At 33.2% G+C, this 13,993-nt stretch overlaps 1 protein-coding gene across 1 annotated transcript; it reads left to right on the top strand.

Moving 5' to 3' along the window:
* Window positions 1-3,447: 3,447 nt before the first annotated feature.
* Window positions 3,448-10,905, top strand: LOC123657942 (scolexin B-like). Its single transcript, XM_045593424.1, has 6 exons — window positions 3,448-3,583; window positions 4,322-4,472; window positions 7,255-7,408; window positions 8,564-8,716; window positions 8,879-9,016; window positions 9,694-10,905. The coding sequence occupies exons 1-6, from the start codon at window positions 3,487-3,489 to the stop codon at window positions 9,847-9,849; spliced, it is 849 nt and encodes a 282-aa protein (XP_045449380.1). The 5' UTR covers window positions 3,448-3,486; the 3' UTR covers window positions 9,850-10,905.
* Window positions 10,906-13,993: the final 3,088 nt, after the last annotated feature.

Below are 13,993 nucleotides of genomic sequence, written 5' to 3'. Positions count from 1 at the left end.
AAAGAAAGCATCGAAAGTGCTGTTTCTAGAGGCGCTGCTCCAGTCCCACTCTTGTTTATAGGACCTATCCTATCCAACGATATTATATCCTATCAAACTCGTGGGCTTTAAATAATATCGGAGGCCTACAAAAAAAATTTGGTCTCTACCTTTGACTAGACCCATCTAGATTTATGTGTTTCAATGCGAATCCGAATTTGAGGTCCGTTTGATCTCTACATACCCTAATTTTGAGTAAATTCCAAAAAAAAAAAACATTTAAACATCGCAAAATAATACATTTATGCATTTTTTTTAAACTACTACAACTATGTTTCTATGTATTTCAATGCGCAGAACTCAAATCCGTAACTTAAGATTATTATTTTTTCGTAGTTATTACTGAAATTCTGTAACATATCATAATTATAATACGTCCATCGCATTTTCACCCGCATTTCGATAATCAGACTGACACTTGTAGTGCGCTCTACGAATGACAGGACATTGACTCAAAGTTGGTGATTATGCAACAATACATCTCAAAATAATTAAAAAATGAATGTAATTGAATATAACAGACTAAGGGCCTGTTTTAAAATTTGTGAGCCATTTCATGTATCTAAGAGATAAAAGTTTTTGAGCTATCTTTTTTAACATCGCACAAAACAACAACATTTCATTTCAAAAGTTGCTATTTATTAATTGAGGCTGCAAATCTAATAAACATCCCGCTTGATAATTTTACACCCTGCTGAAAGTCTATCATTAACTTATGTACAGGATATATTTTATTAGCAAGGTGAAATAAGACCTACAGTAACATACCCGGCGAACATAAAAAAACAGCTCAACTTTATATAATGCAGTACATATATAGATTACAGAACAAACAAAATAAGCCGGGGAAATTAAAATCACCTAAATTGTACGCGATTATTTAATTAGGTATTTCCATCGGTCTTTCACAATAAACGTAAATACGGAAAGAAATCAGATTAGGTCTGCACTCGACATGTATGGTATTAATGTTGAATGTTATTAAGTCAACGAATATGCAACTAAGCTATTATATAGACGAAACTAGTGCTTAGTTCACTAGATGCAAATTGTCTAAAACACATAGACATAATCACGACGCTGGGCAGGCGGGTTGGAGACCGCAGGGCTAGCTTTGTCGCAGCGAAGACGCTGCTGCCCGTCTTTGGCCTGTGTATTTCAAAGCCAGCAGTTGGATGGTTATCCCGCCATCGGTCGGCTTTTTAAGTTCCAAGGTAGTAGTGGAACTGTGTTATCTCTCAGTCGCCTCTTACGACACCCACGGGAAGTAAGGGGGTGGCTATATTCTTTAATGCCGTAACTACACAGCATCGCAGCAGTCGCTTACTGTAGGTACTTATTTTTAAAGGCGCTTATCTATGAGCTGTTTCTAGAAATAATGATGACACGCTTTAAAGTTAATGAGCTCATGAAGTCTTACCACAAAGCGTAGTCGCTGTATGTACATTGTTCTTACTAAATAAAATTTTTGGAATTATGTATTTTGGATATGCTAATCTTCATACCAAAATTAGAATTGAATTTCTGATCTGGATTGGCTGTTTTCTTTGAAGCGGAGCTTATTTAACTAAAGCAGTCAGGCTGTGGGTTCGATTCGTGTCTGAGTGTAATATCTATATAACACTCAGACTCGAATAAGTATATATATTTATTCATATATATATTTATCTTAAAAAATGTAGTTATATCAGCTGTATAACACAAGCATTAAGTTGCTAATCTTAGGAACAGACGTCTGTGTTATTTATAGATATTTATTTATTATTCCTGTGTGAAGCCTACAACACCATACAGAATAGTTGAGAGTTTATCCTCCACGTAGTTCCATTAGTGAGAGATATAATAAATAATAATAATAAATACTCTTTATTGTACACTACGAAGAAACGTTATAAAAAGGGATACATACGAAGAAAGATGTACAAAGGCGGTGATGTCCCTACCATGAGTAATATTCACTTTCAGGTTGCTACGATAGCAACAGACACCAACGGCTTGACATGCTCTGAAGCCCGTGGGTACCACCAGATCAGAAACAAATATTTGTTCAAGATCAAATTTTTTTTTCAGCAGGAATAGCCTCTAACCCAACTTACGCCCATCGGCATTAAGGCAACGTTCGCAGTGCTACATATAAACGGTCTTCGCACGAAGCGAAGATATAAACATATAATTATGGTATTACTAACTGTGCCCGTGACTTCGTCCGCGTGGAATAGTGACTTTGGACAACATTTTTTTTTTTGTTTATTTTTACATCAAAATAGCTTTAATATTATGCCTCTTGTCGCAAACTTGTAAAAAATTCACATAAACCTTAGATATTTCCATACAAACTTTAACCCTCTATTGTTATTTTACACCCTTAACGGTAAAATTTTTACAAACTTTGAATTTCATATTTATTTATATCAAATCAACAGTCAAAAAAATAAGTTTCAAGCTTCTAGCTCTAAAATGATGATACTTCCATACAACTTGTCGTTCCCACTTTTCAACCCCTAACATTTTTCCCCCCCTTTTTCGCATCAAAAAGTAGCCTTTGTTCTTTCTCAGGCTCTAGACTATCTGTGTACCAAATTTCATTTAAATCGGTTTAGTAGTTTTGGCGTGAAAGCGCGACAGACAGACAGACAGAGTTCTTTTCGCATTTATAATATTAATGAGGATTTAAAAATAATAACATCCTTAGACGTAAATGTTTCCAGCACCGCTAATACAGATAGTTTGATATTTCGCAGCCCATTTTATCACCTGTCTTACAGCTATCTTTACATTATAATATATTTAAATAAGTTAATCATTTTTCGAATTGGCACATTAAAAATAACAGTATACAAAAGTTGAACTCGCTACGATTTCTTTATGTATATATGTATGAATAAACAAATAAACCTAAGCGGCATTTTACCGGTAAAAAGTCAATTATTATCAAATTAAAAATACGTATCTGACAAAAAATGTAAACTAACAAAACTGTGTAAGTACCAAAATGCTGTTTTTTTTTTGTCGAAACAAAATAACTATGGGAAATTTTGTATTTATGAACTAAAATTAACTTAAGAAATTTAAGTGAAAGATTAACAACACACCTGAAGATCATTTGGCTTGATGATTGTATTAATAATATAGAAACAATTAGCGATAAAAATCCATTTAAATTTATCAACACTTAGATAAACTAATCGTAGGACTTAACCTACTTATCAGTATATCAAATTTTACATTTAATTAAACAATTCCTTTGTTCTATTTAACACCTAGTCAGTGGTACTTTTTGACACTTTTAATTTCAATTAAATAATTGTTTATAATTCTTTTTAACATTTCAAGGTGTTTCGTATAGTAAGTAGGTAGTCGTAGCAAGTAATAATGTGTGGCAACCCTGATTCCAACCAAGATCGGTATATAAATACTTTGAGTTCATATGGAAAACACATTATTACGATGGCAGTTGTGTTGTTTGTGTGTCTTTCGTTATTCGCTTGTACGACTGTCTATGCGGGCGTGCAACACGATGTACGAACAGTACTTGATGGATCACGTAAGTTTATTATATTTCTATCACTCTATAAGTACAAAACGGTGAATTTTAAAAACATTTTCCAAAAGGATTTATTATGTTTATGTTACATATTAAAATATTAAAAACATAAAATAATAAGATAATACTGCGAGGTACTTAAATGTCATCGTTAATGCAGTTCATTTAAGTTTATTTGTGTGTATAATGTTCAATTCGAAACTAGTTTGTATGACATTTTAATTTTAAGAAAGCTGGTAAGTAGTTATTGAACAATTTTGTGATGACTTGCGCTGGCTTAAAATCAAATTTCATGAGATTTCGAACGGTGTTTTAGTTAGTAGTGAACGCCGGATTCAATTTATGAGTAAACATGGATAAGGAAACACTTCTTTGTCTTGCGTGATTAATACACACTATACAATTAACATAATCTTTGTGATGTGTGTTACATACAACTGCATGTAAATATAATAGGTATACACTTAGGAACATACGTGATACGAATGAAATGTAAGAATCACTTGTAGTAATGACAAAAACAAACTACCCGCATATTTATATAATATATTTTCAAACCCATTATATATAGTCATTATATATATAATGGGTTTATTTAATATATAATGGGTTAACCCATTATATATATACAGTCATTTTCGTTAACGCTTGTTATTTATTGCAAATAATATAAATTCATAAAAACTTTCTTTAGGTATATGTGGGTTTTTTTAAAAATCTAATTTTTGTTTATTTCAGTATTTAATCCATATAATAATGAAATACAAATAGTTAAGAATGAAAATGAACAAAAGCCTGTGAACGAGCAGTTCCCGTCCGCTGTACTCTTCGGCAGGACTTGCGGTGGTACCATCATTAGCCCTACGTGGATTCTCACAGCCGGTCACTGGTATGTTATCAAAATAAACCTTAATTACCAAATGTAACTATTTAAAGTGCATTTTTGCATCTTATTTTAGTTACATGACAGTAAAAATATAAGTACAGCTAGATTCACTCTTCTCGCTAAGAAACTTACTTAGTTGACAGTTTGAAATTTAATTTAAAAAAAAACGACCCATAAATTAATAATTCATAATAAAATTATCATTGTTATGTTCCTTTTGATTAAACCGGGAAATATTTTCAACCCTTTCCTGGAATTCCTTGATCGTACCAACATTTTTAATTTAACTAAAATTTTATTTATGTACATGATGTTTCACATGGTAACGTAATGACCGCTGATTTTCCTGCTGTTGACTGGATTAAAAATTATATCGAGTAATATTGAAATTACGTCAATAGCTTGCACTCATAAAACATGACAGACACACACAATGGGGGTTTCCATGTTTACCTACTAAAAGTAATTATATATATATACGACACTCATTATTAACTGCTTTTATAATTAATATAACCTTCGCAGCGTGAGTACCTGTTTATATACAATACTAGCTGACTCGGTAAACTTTGTCTTGCCGCTAAACGCTATTTAAAAATAGGGGTTGGTGTTAGAAGGGTGAAAATTTAGGATTGTATGTATTTTTCAACGCCAAATCATAATAAAATAAAAAATAAATAAATTATCTAAAAATTAAAAAAAAATGTAGGGGTGGACAACCCTTAACATTAAGGGGGATGAAAAATAGATGTTGTTCGATTCTCAGACTTACCCAATATGCACACAATTTCATGAGAATCGGTCAAGCCATTTCGGAGAAGTTTAACAACAAACACCGCGACACGAGAATTTTATATATTAGACAAGTAGAACATAATACTTGTCACAACAGAACTACACTTCACACGTGTTTTACCCTTAATGGGTTCGGGTACTTGTCAGATAAGTTGTTTGATTTTTTGTTTACGTTCTAAGCTAACTCTATTATAATTTTGGAATTTTGCTTACGCTTACCCGGAGGTAGCGTGGTTAATTGTTGCTGTCTGCCTAAAGCACAAAAACTAAACTTTAAGAATGGTAACATATTCTACAGTAACTACAATTTTCATAATAGTCCAACAATACTAAAATGTACCGTAAAAATCTGAGTTTATTTCAATATATTTTTACAGTTGACTAGTTATTACAGTTTCATTCATTAAATCAATTCAGCCGTGCTCGTGTAGTAAATAGAATGTGCTGTCAAGCGTATCCCAAATATAGCACCTAGTTACCCAGTTCAGCCATTAAATAGTTACCTACTAGTCACGTACGTTTGTCAAATTTTAAATTTTTCCTTACTGTCCACATGGTGACATCACAGCCCGTGAGAATAATAACAGCACAAATTTACTATTTTTTGTAGGTACATATTTATCAGTTGTTAAGAATAATTTAGAGTTCAGTAATTCGCACTTTATCCCAACAATCACTGTCTTATGACTAATATGCAAAAGCATTCATAACTTCTTCCACCATTTGTGGATAACAAATCACGTGCTTGAAGTATCACATCTCTTATAACTTAATCAAAATCAAAATAACTTTATTCAACCATTCTTCAAAAGGCTCTTCGAATCATCTTACAAATAAACATTCTAATTATCGTTAAAAAGGAAGCTGAAATATATTCACAATACACACATGGTCGTCTGTTCCTAAAGTAAGCAACTTAATGCTTGTGTTATAGGTAACAGCCGACTGGTATAACATATATATTTTTTCGATAAACATACTTATAAATAATACAAGCTGCGCCAACGGGCTAGTCAAGCTACCACCGACCCATGATATACATGTTCTTATTCAATATTATTACTATAGAGAAACACATCTGTACTTATACTATTTAAATTTCACTAAAGTCATAGCAACGTTAACTGTTTTCAATTGCAAATACATTGTACATTGGGTCACGCATAATCTCACTAATTGTTTAATCGCATTAGATGCACATACGATTAATTCTGGGTTTATCCGTTCGGATGATATTATAATTTTAAAATACCATTAAGCGTGAATAATCGAATAAAGTCATAACCAGTTCGCTTCAAGGTCCACCGGTCGTTTTTATTAATATTAACATTTCGTTCTTCTAAGACCTATAACATACCTGAACCGATATTTTAAAATAATCGTTACCAGGACAAACGTGAAACAACTGAACAGGATGTAAAATGGCCGCTATCAAAACAATGATCTTTAATTTATGTTATGATTTTATAACTAGTTGTTCCGACAGACGTTATTCAGTCTTGCGAAATGGTTAAGTTTAAATAATCGATATGTTTTTTGAAATTTTCCCATTTTCTGCGCAATTTTCTTAATTTCTTATTCCTTAAAAATCTTCTACAACGTATTAAGAAACTAAAAAAAAAGTAATTAAATTAGCCCAGTCGTTTAGTAATAAATATAGTAAACAATATACCACTAATAAATAATAAACAATATACCACTTCATAAATTCCTGCCAAGTCCCTTGAAATATACGATATAAGTATTAACGAGTAACTGGCGCTTGAAATCATAACAATATTATAATGGAGAAGTATAGTGTAGTGGATACGAGTATTATCGTTAAAAATAAAACGATTGATCGCTAAGGTCACTTTGACACAAAGTTCAGAAAATAAAGATAACCTTACAGAAATCGACATATGTACATGTTGTTGTAATTAGAGAAACGAGATACATTTTCTTTCCTTTTTAACATTAGTATTAACCTAATATTTTGTTGTTTTTACAGTACGCTGTTCACTAATGGAAGAGATATACTCGCAGGGACTAATAACACGGAAAACGGTTCCGGTCTTCGGCGTAAAGTCAAACGCCTCGTGATCCACCCTCGGTTCTCAGTCGGACCTTACTGGCTCGACGCAGATCGTTTTAATCTCAAAGAGGTAACCTACACATACTATATGAGCTAATCAAAAAAGTTTCTACACATATTATAATTGGGTTTAAAGAAGTAAGAAAGAGAAGAGAACGGTTGGACCGATTTCGCTAATTCTTTTTTTAAAATATTCCTTGAAGTACGAGGATGGTTCTTACGGAGAGAAAAATTCTAAAAAAAAAAAATTTAAATTTCCTGAAAAAGTCTAAAAACAACACTTTTCTATACTCCCACACAAAAGATTTGTGATAATACTTAAAATGTCAATTTGAACTTTAATACCATACGATAAAGTTTGTGTTAGGCGATACGAAGTTCGCCGGGTCAGCTAGTTTATTATAGATCTGTACTCCTTCCACGAAATGTTTATTTCTTTACCATAACTAATTCTAGGGCTAGCAACTTGAATTTTGTTTATTTTTATTTTTGCAATTAAATATTCGTAACGAGATTTTACCAAAGAATTGTTAAATTGTTGTGCATATCTGTGTCGGGATACAGTTTGATATTTTATGCAAAGATGTTAATTTGTGCTCTATATGCTCAGTATGCGATTTCCACGTCAGCTTATCGTCTATCCATAGTCCAAGATATTTTTTTCTTTTTTGAACGCTTAATAATGTTGTTATCTAGCGTAAGACAGATAAAATACGGATTTTTTTCATTTTTTGCCATGAAAATTTGTACTTGCGGTATACCGTAGGTAATATTTTGTGCAGTACTCACAGAGCTACTTATTATTACTACTTGAAATCTTTTTTTGAGTATGTTTAAAATATTTACAAAGCAGAACTAGTGATACAAATATTATGCAGTTTTTGTAAAATCCTCAAGTGGCTAACCGTATCAAAAGCCTGAAAAATATCGGGGAATTTACCGTTAGATCTTAATCTTAATAATTTAAGAAAAATTTTATTTCTTTTTTGCGAGAAGTGCAAAATTTTTAAAATATAAAAAAACAAGCGTAATGTATTTTAAATTTTCGCTTCAAAACCGTAACTAATATTTTCATATTGAGTCAATATGTAAACCACGTATAATGAACAGATCCGTTAATAAATAAAATCCTTGGTATTCATTGAAACATATGGCAAGAGGTCGCGAGGCTCAAGGTTACTAGTACATTGTTTATAGTTTAGTTAAGATGGCTTTGACGTTACAGGTGGGAGCGCGATGGGATTTCCTGCTAGCAGAATTAGAAAGTCCTCTTCCTTTAAATGGCAAGACGATGGTTGCAGCGCAACTGGACGATCTCACCAGGCACTCTCCCGGAGAAGAGGCTGGCTATGCTGGTTACGGCGCAGACAGACATGGTGTTAGTATAAATTGAATTTTAATTACATACAATACTGTTACAACTAGCCATTATACAAAATTATATTTTCTAACGATTTTAATTATACTCGTAACAGCTAGAACACTAGCGAACAAAACATTATTATACGAATAACGATAATTATTTTCATATTTGCTACAGGGAATGATGCGCGAAGAAATGCATGGCATGGACCTAGAAATATTAGCTGATGAAGAGTGTTCCAATTTAGTGGAATTCGACAAACAAGACATGATATGTACGAGAGGACGTCCGCCTCGCTATGATTCTGCCTGCAATGTGAGTAAAGTGACTATTTCTGTAACTTAGTGTGTTACCGCAGTAATTTGCAACCCCCTCTCTTCCCGTGGGTGTCGTAAGAAGCGACTAGCGAGCAGCAGCGTTTTTGGTGCGACAAAGCCAGCCCTGCGGTCACCAACCCGCCTGCCCAGCGTGGTGACTATGGGCAAAACACACTAATTCACGCCATTTTTGGCACGAACTTGCCTATGTCCAGCAGTCGACTGCGATAAGCTGAAGTGATGAAATGTTATAACACATGAACACACGGTTGTCTGTTCTTACGGTAATCAGCTTAACGCCTGGGTAATATCTGACTGTTATAGTAAATTTTTTTTTTGATAATAAATACTAATATTATAGACTTAGGTGGGAATCAAACCCGCAACCCGCGGAGCAAAAAGTAGGGCCACCATAAACTGCGCCACCGGGCTAATCAAATAGGAGTTGTTATTAATCATCCGATTGAAAGGAAAATTACTCAAATTATTAAAACAAATTATGGTTAATTATTCATTTATAAGATAGGTATTTTTTTAAATTTATGTTTGAAATAAATTTAAATTTTTAGATGTTTTTCGTGCGACACAAAAATGGTGATAGTAAACTAAGTAGCAGCACTTATGTATTTCTTGTATATAATATATTTTTGAAGCAACAAAATGTATTTTTTACAGGGAGATAGTGGCAGTGGGCTCATAAGGAACGGTAAAATAGTTGGTGTCGCTTCTTGGGTTGAAAACGATGCTCACGAATGCCGAAACGGCGCTAGAGTTGTATTCTCCAGAGTTGCCAGCGTGGTTGATTGGATTAAGCAAGTTACGAAGATATGATTAATATGTACACAGTTCATAGAAAGCTTCATTACACGTAAAAGAATATTTTGAAAAAAATAAAAACAGAAATAACCAAAGAGTACAAGTACTTTTAGAAGTTGAATTTAAATTTTTAGAAATAGATAATTTTTATATGTATGAAATATTATAGGATATAATGTTATAGTCTACGTTTTTATATGCCTATATAAAAATGCCTGGACTAAAACCGATTAAATTTAACACATAAAAAAGCAAAAAAAATACAACAAAAATTATATGACTGACAAAAAAAAACGAATGTGGGAGCGTATTGAGCGGTTCTCCACAAAAATTTGTGAAGAATTTGATCTCTAAAAATTACGACGCATTATGTACTCCATAAAAAAATTTACAATAAAATTTACGACAAATTAGCAAAAGCTATAATCCTAAGGTATGCTTTTGATGTACACGACATACTTTAGCAATAAATAGGGTAGTTAGCAAGCACAGTTAGTAGCCACGCATCTTATAACAAAATATGTCCGCTACAAATGTAAGCATTGCTCTCTCACATCTAGTCAAGTTTGCTTTTGTCTGTTGCAATTGTGTACTTCAGTAAAACTCGCATTAAAATTCTTTTATTTTGTACTTGCAAGGGACAAATAAATTTGTTAAATATGAAAAATGTGACGTAAATATCTTATGACAATAACAATATTTTCAAAAGCCAAATTGTAAATAGAGCATTGGAAATAAGCATAAGATTGATTAATGCATAGGATTTCCATTACAGGCATAAGTAGAATTAGGTATAAGCAAAGTATACAACAGGTTATTTAACCTTGTTGACTTTTGTAATTTACGACTATTTATCAAATTATTATACGTACAATTTCGTTATATTAGAATATATTTTTATATCTGAATAACAAGGTTAAGATTTTCAATATCGACTTCGATTTCACCATAAAAATAATATAATGTTTCGACGTCTACTTAATTCTAATTCTAACTCTATTTTTTACCTACTATGAAAATGATTTCATTGTTAAAATTTGTTACATAAAACAATAAAATGTATATACCGCTTCTAAGAATTTGATTTCCTTTTTTATCTTTTTTAAGTGATTTTTTTTATATTAAAAATGAAATAAAACTTTTATTTCGCTATAAGATATATATTAAAAAATTAACAAATGTCATAAAAAGGCTCTATTACCTACTGCTAGATAATAAAAAACAGTCGGATAGCAAAATCAATTAACAATTTAAAAATTGCTACATTATAAGATTATTAAGTGTATTATTATACAAACTCAATTAATGCACCCAATATTTTCTTTTAAGTTCTTGCATGTTAAGTATTTAATATCAGTACTGTACACGATGTGAGAGAAGAGGACCTCGTACACTTAGTTCTCGAGTGTAAAATCAACAAACAATCTAGGTTGAATTTCTTGAATGAAACATGATGCTCTACTGGTGAGTTTCTCTTCTTTCTCCATCAAATCTTAAGTTCAGGGTTCACTGCCGAATATAGTGATAGATTTGTAGGTTTCATGATACACCCATTGAATCTTAGATATGACAATTATAAAAATACTCATTAAGTTGTAATCCCAACTGTTAACGTAACACCTAGAATATAAGCATCATTGTTATTATTTTTAAGTCGACTTAATTACTTCTTTTTTTTGGTATCGCATGGGAACCCATTTACGGGTAATATCCAAGACGCCCGGGTAGGCAGTCCTAGACCGTATGTCGGCTTCAGCACTTGGGGGTGCAGTACCGACCAAACCCCTGCGGGAGCCTTCAGTCACTTTAATTAGAGGGTCCCGGATCTGCAGGCAACAGGATCCCTCCAGCGACCGGCTGGCCTCGGCGAAAAGGCCAGACTTCTCCTCCATGGGGACTGTCCCGACGATGCCGTGTCTAGCAGGACCGGGTTCCCATCCCGGCCCGACACGAGCACAGGGGCGTTACTGGGGGCACATTAAGTAGCGCCTCTTACGCACCCCCGTTCGTCGCCTGCGGACGGAGGCCTCGTCGGTGGCCTCCTCTGTCATCCGCTCGTCGTTCTCCTTCTGGGTCATTAATATCTCGCAGAAGGAGACCATCGCCGTCCAGGACTCGTCGTCGCCGACCTTCGCGGTGATGGCAGTGACAAGTCCCCTCCGAGGACTGTCGTCAGATCGCGACACAGTGCCGCCCATCTCGGGCACACCTCGAGGGTGTGCTGGGCAGAGCCCACCGCCGCAATCCGACTTAATCACTAATGTATGGCTTATAAAATAAATAAGATAAAAAAGTATTTAATATCGTTTATATTAATGGATATTTAGTTACTGCTCAGCAGTAGTGGCGAAATTTTCATAGTCTATTATAACACATTTATTGTCAATAAGAAAAAAAAATCTGAATATGACACATTAATATAAATAAGTAAAACATAGTATATCATATGCTACAGATAACTACTATTCCCTTTTTTTTACAATGGGTTTTTCATCCTACTATTTTTTTTTTCTTTCAAAAGCTAAAATCACTTGTCAAAACGTACCTAGTTAGTCGACAAAATAAAAGTACTCGTCAGATCTCAATCAAATCTAAGTAGGACCAAATGACAAGCACCAGCTTTCGATAAAAAAGAATCATCAAAATCGGCAAACATAGTAAAAGTTATGATTTAGAATTAAAGTACCTGAATGACCTTTTATTGGTAAATTTTGTGTTATGGAAATTATATTTTAATACGAATTACATACTGAAAAAATATGAATATTTTTCAATTTTACCGACATAATAATAAAAAATATACTTAGATACGAATTAGATGCGTTGAGAAGACTCCCAATAGTTTATTAATTAGTTTTTTCTCACATATCTTGAAAAAAAATCGGGCTGGAGACATCTGGATTCGAATCGGGGTCTTCGGATTTTAGGGCCGGCGAAATCGGGCGATTTCCCACCAGAGTTATTATAACCTTGTAGATGGTGGCGAAATTTACCTTCATATTTTAATGATATTGTAGCAGTTTTCATTGCATAAAAACACGGATAAAACAACATTTTCTAAAAATGAATCCTAGCTAGATCGATTTATCGCCCCCGAAACCCCCTGCATACTATCTTTCATGAAAATTGTTGTAGCCGTTTCCGATATATATATATATATATATATATATATATATATATATATATATATATATATATATATATATATATATATATATATATACTAGCTGACCCGGCAAAGGTTGTTTTGCCAATAAACTATCTAGTATAAGTGTGCGGGGATTTACTTATAATCGAAAGCGTTTTGTAGACAATGAAAGTATGCTTTATTCAGTGCATAGAAAAATTAAAATAATACATATAACAGTCACTGCTACGATCGATACACAAATAGAACCACAAAAAATGGCCGAAAACGGTATAGTGAGTAAGACAGGAGACTCCGACTTCATTCTCATCCCTACTCCGTGATGTTTGCTGGATGAGAGGTGAGAACGGTAAACATCTAGCGGGGATAACTGATCGATTGATAGTTATCGACCGGCGAAGGCAGAAGATCAAATTGAATTGAGAAAAAAATTATAATTAAAGGAAATTATTAAAAAGAATAAAAAATAAAAATTGTGATGGAAAAATAGGGGTTGATTGTAGAGAGGTGGTTAAAAATAAAAAATAAATAATTCATCTAAAAATTAAAAAAAAAAATTGGTGGTGGACTACCCTTAACATTTAGGGGAATCAAAAATAGATGTTGGCCGATTCTCAGACCTATACCATATGCACACAAAATTTCATATCTTATTAACCTTCTTAAACCCCCCCCCCCTCCCTTATAACTTAGGGATATGAAAAATAGATGTTGTTCGATTCTCAGACCTACCCGATATGCACACAAAATTTCATGAGAATCGGTCGAGCTGTTTTGGAGGAGTTAACCTACAAACACCGCGACACGAGAATTTTATATATAAGATATATTTTTTATATTATATATATATATATACAAGAATTTGTTGTTAGATAGTCGAATTGTGAACCTCCTTTTTTAAAGTCGGTTAGAAATAAGGTTGACGGTGACCTAAATGTATCTAATGAACGTATGTACGGGCACAATAGTTCATTTGGCGTTGGCTTTGTTATCGAGCACCCGCTTAACTTT

This window comes from Melitaea cinxia, chromosome 11 (assembly GCF_905220565.1).
Source record: "Melitaea cinxia chromosome 11, ilMelCinx1.1, whole genome shotgun sequence".
Taxonomy (NCBI): domain Eukaryota; kingdom Metazoa; phylum Arthropoda; class Insecta; order Lepidoptera; family Nymphalidae; genus Melitaea; species Melitaea cinxia.
The sequence above is the reverse complement of the archived record's forward strand: the minus strand, read 5'-3'. Positions and strand labels throughout refer to the sequence as shown.

What these genes read in the sequence shown, in the direction of transcription:
- LOC123657942 (XM_045593424.1), top strand. Translation starts at nt 3,487, where the DNA reads ATGGCAGTTGTGTTGTTTGTGTGTCTTTCGTTATTCGCTTGTACGACT. An exon ending in AACAGTACTTGATGGATCAC is followed by an intron (nt 3,584 to 4,321) that starts GTAAGTTTATTA and finishes TGTTTATTTCAG; the next exon opens with TATTTAATCCATATAATAAT. An exon ending in ATTCTCACAGCCGGTCACTG is followed by an intron (nt 4,473 to 7,254) that starts GTATGTTATCAA and finishes TTGTTTTTACAG; the next exon opens with TACGCTGTTCACTAATGGAA.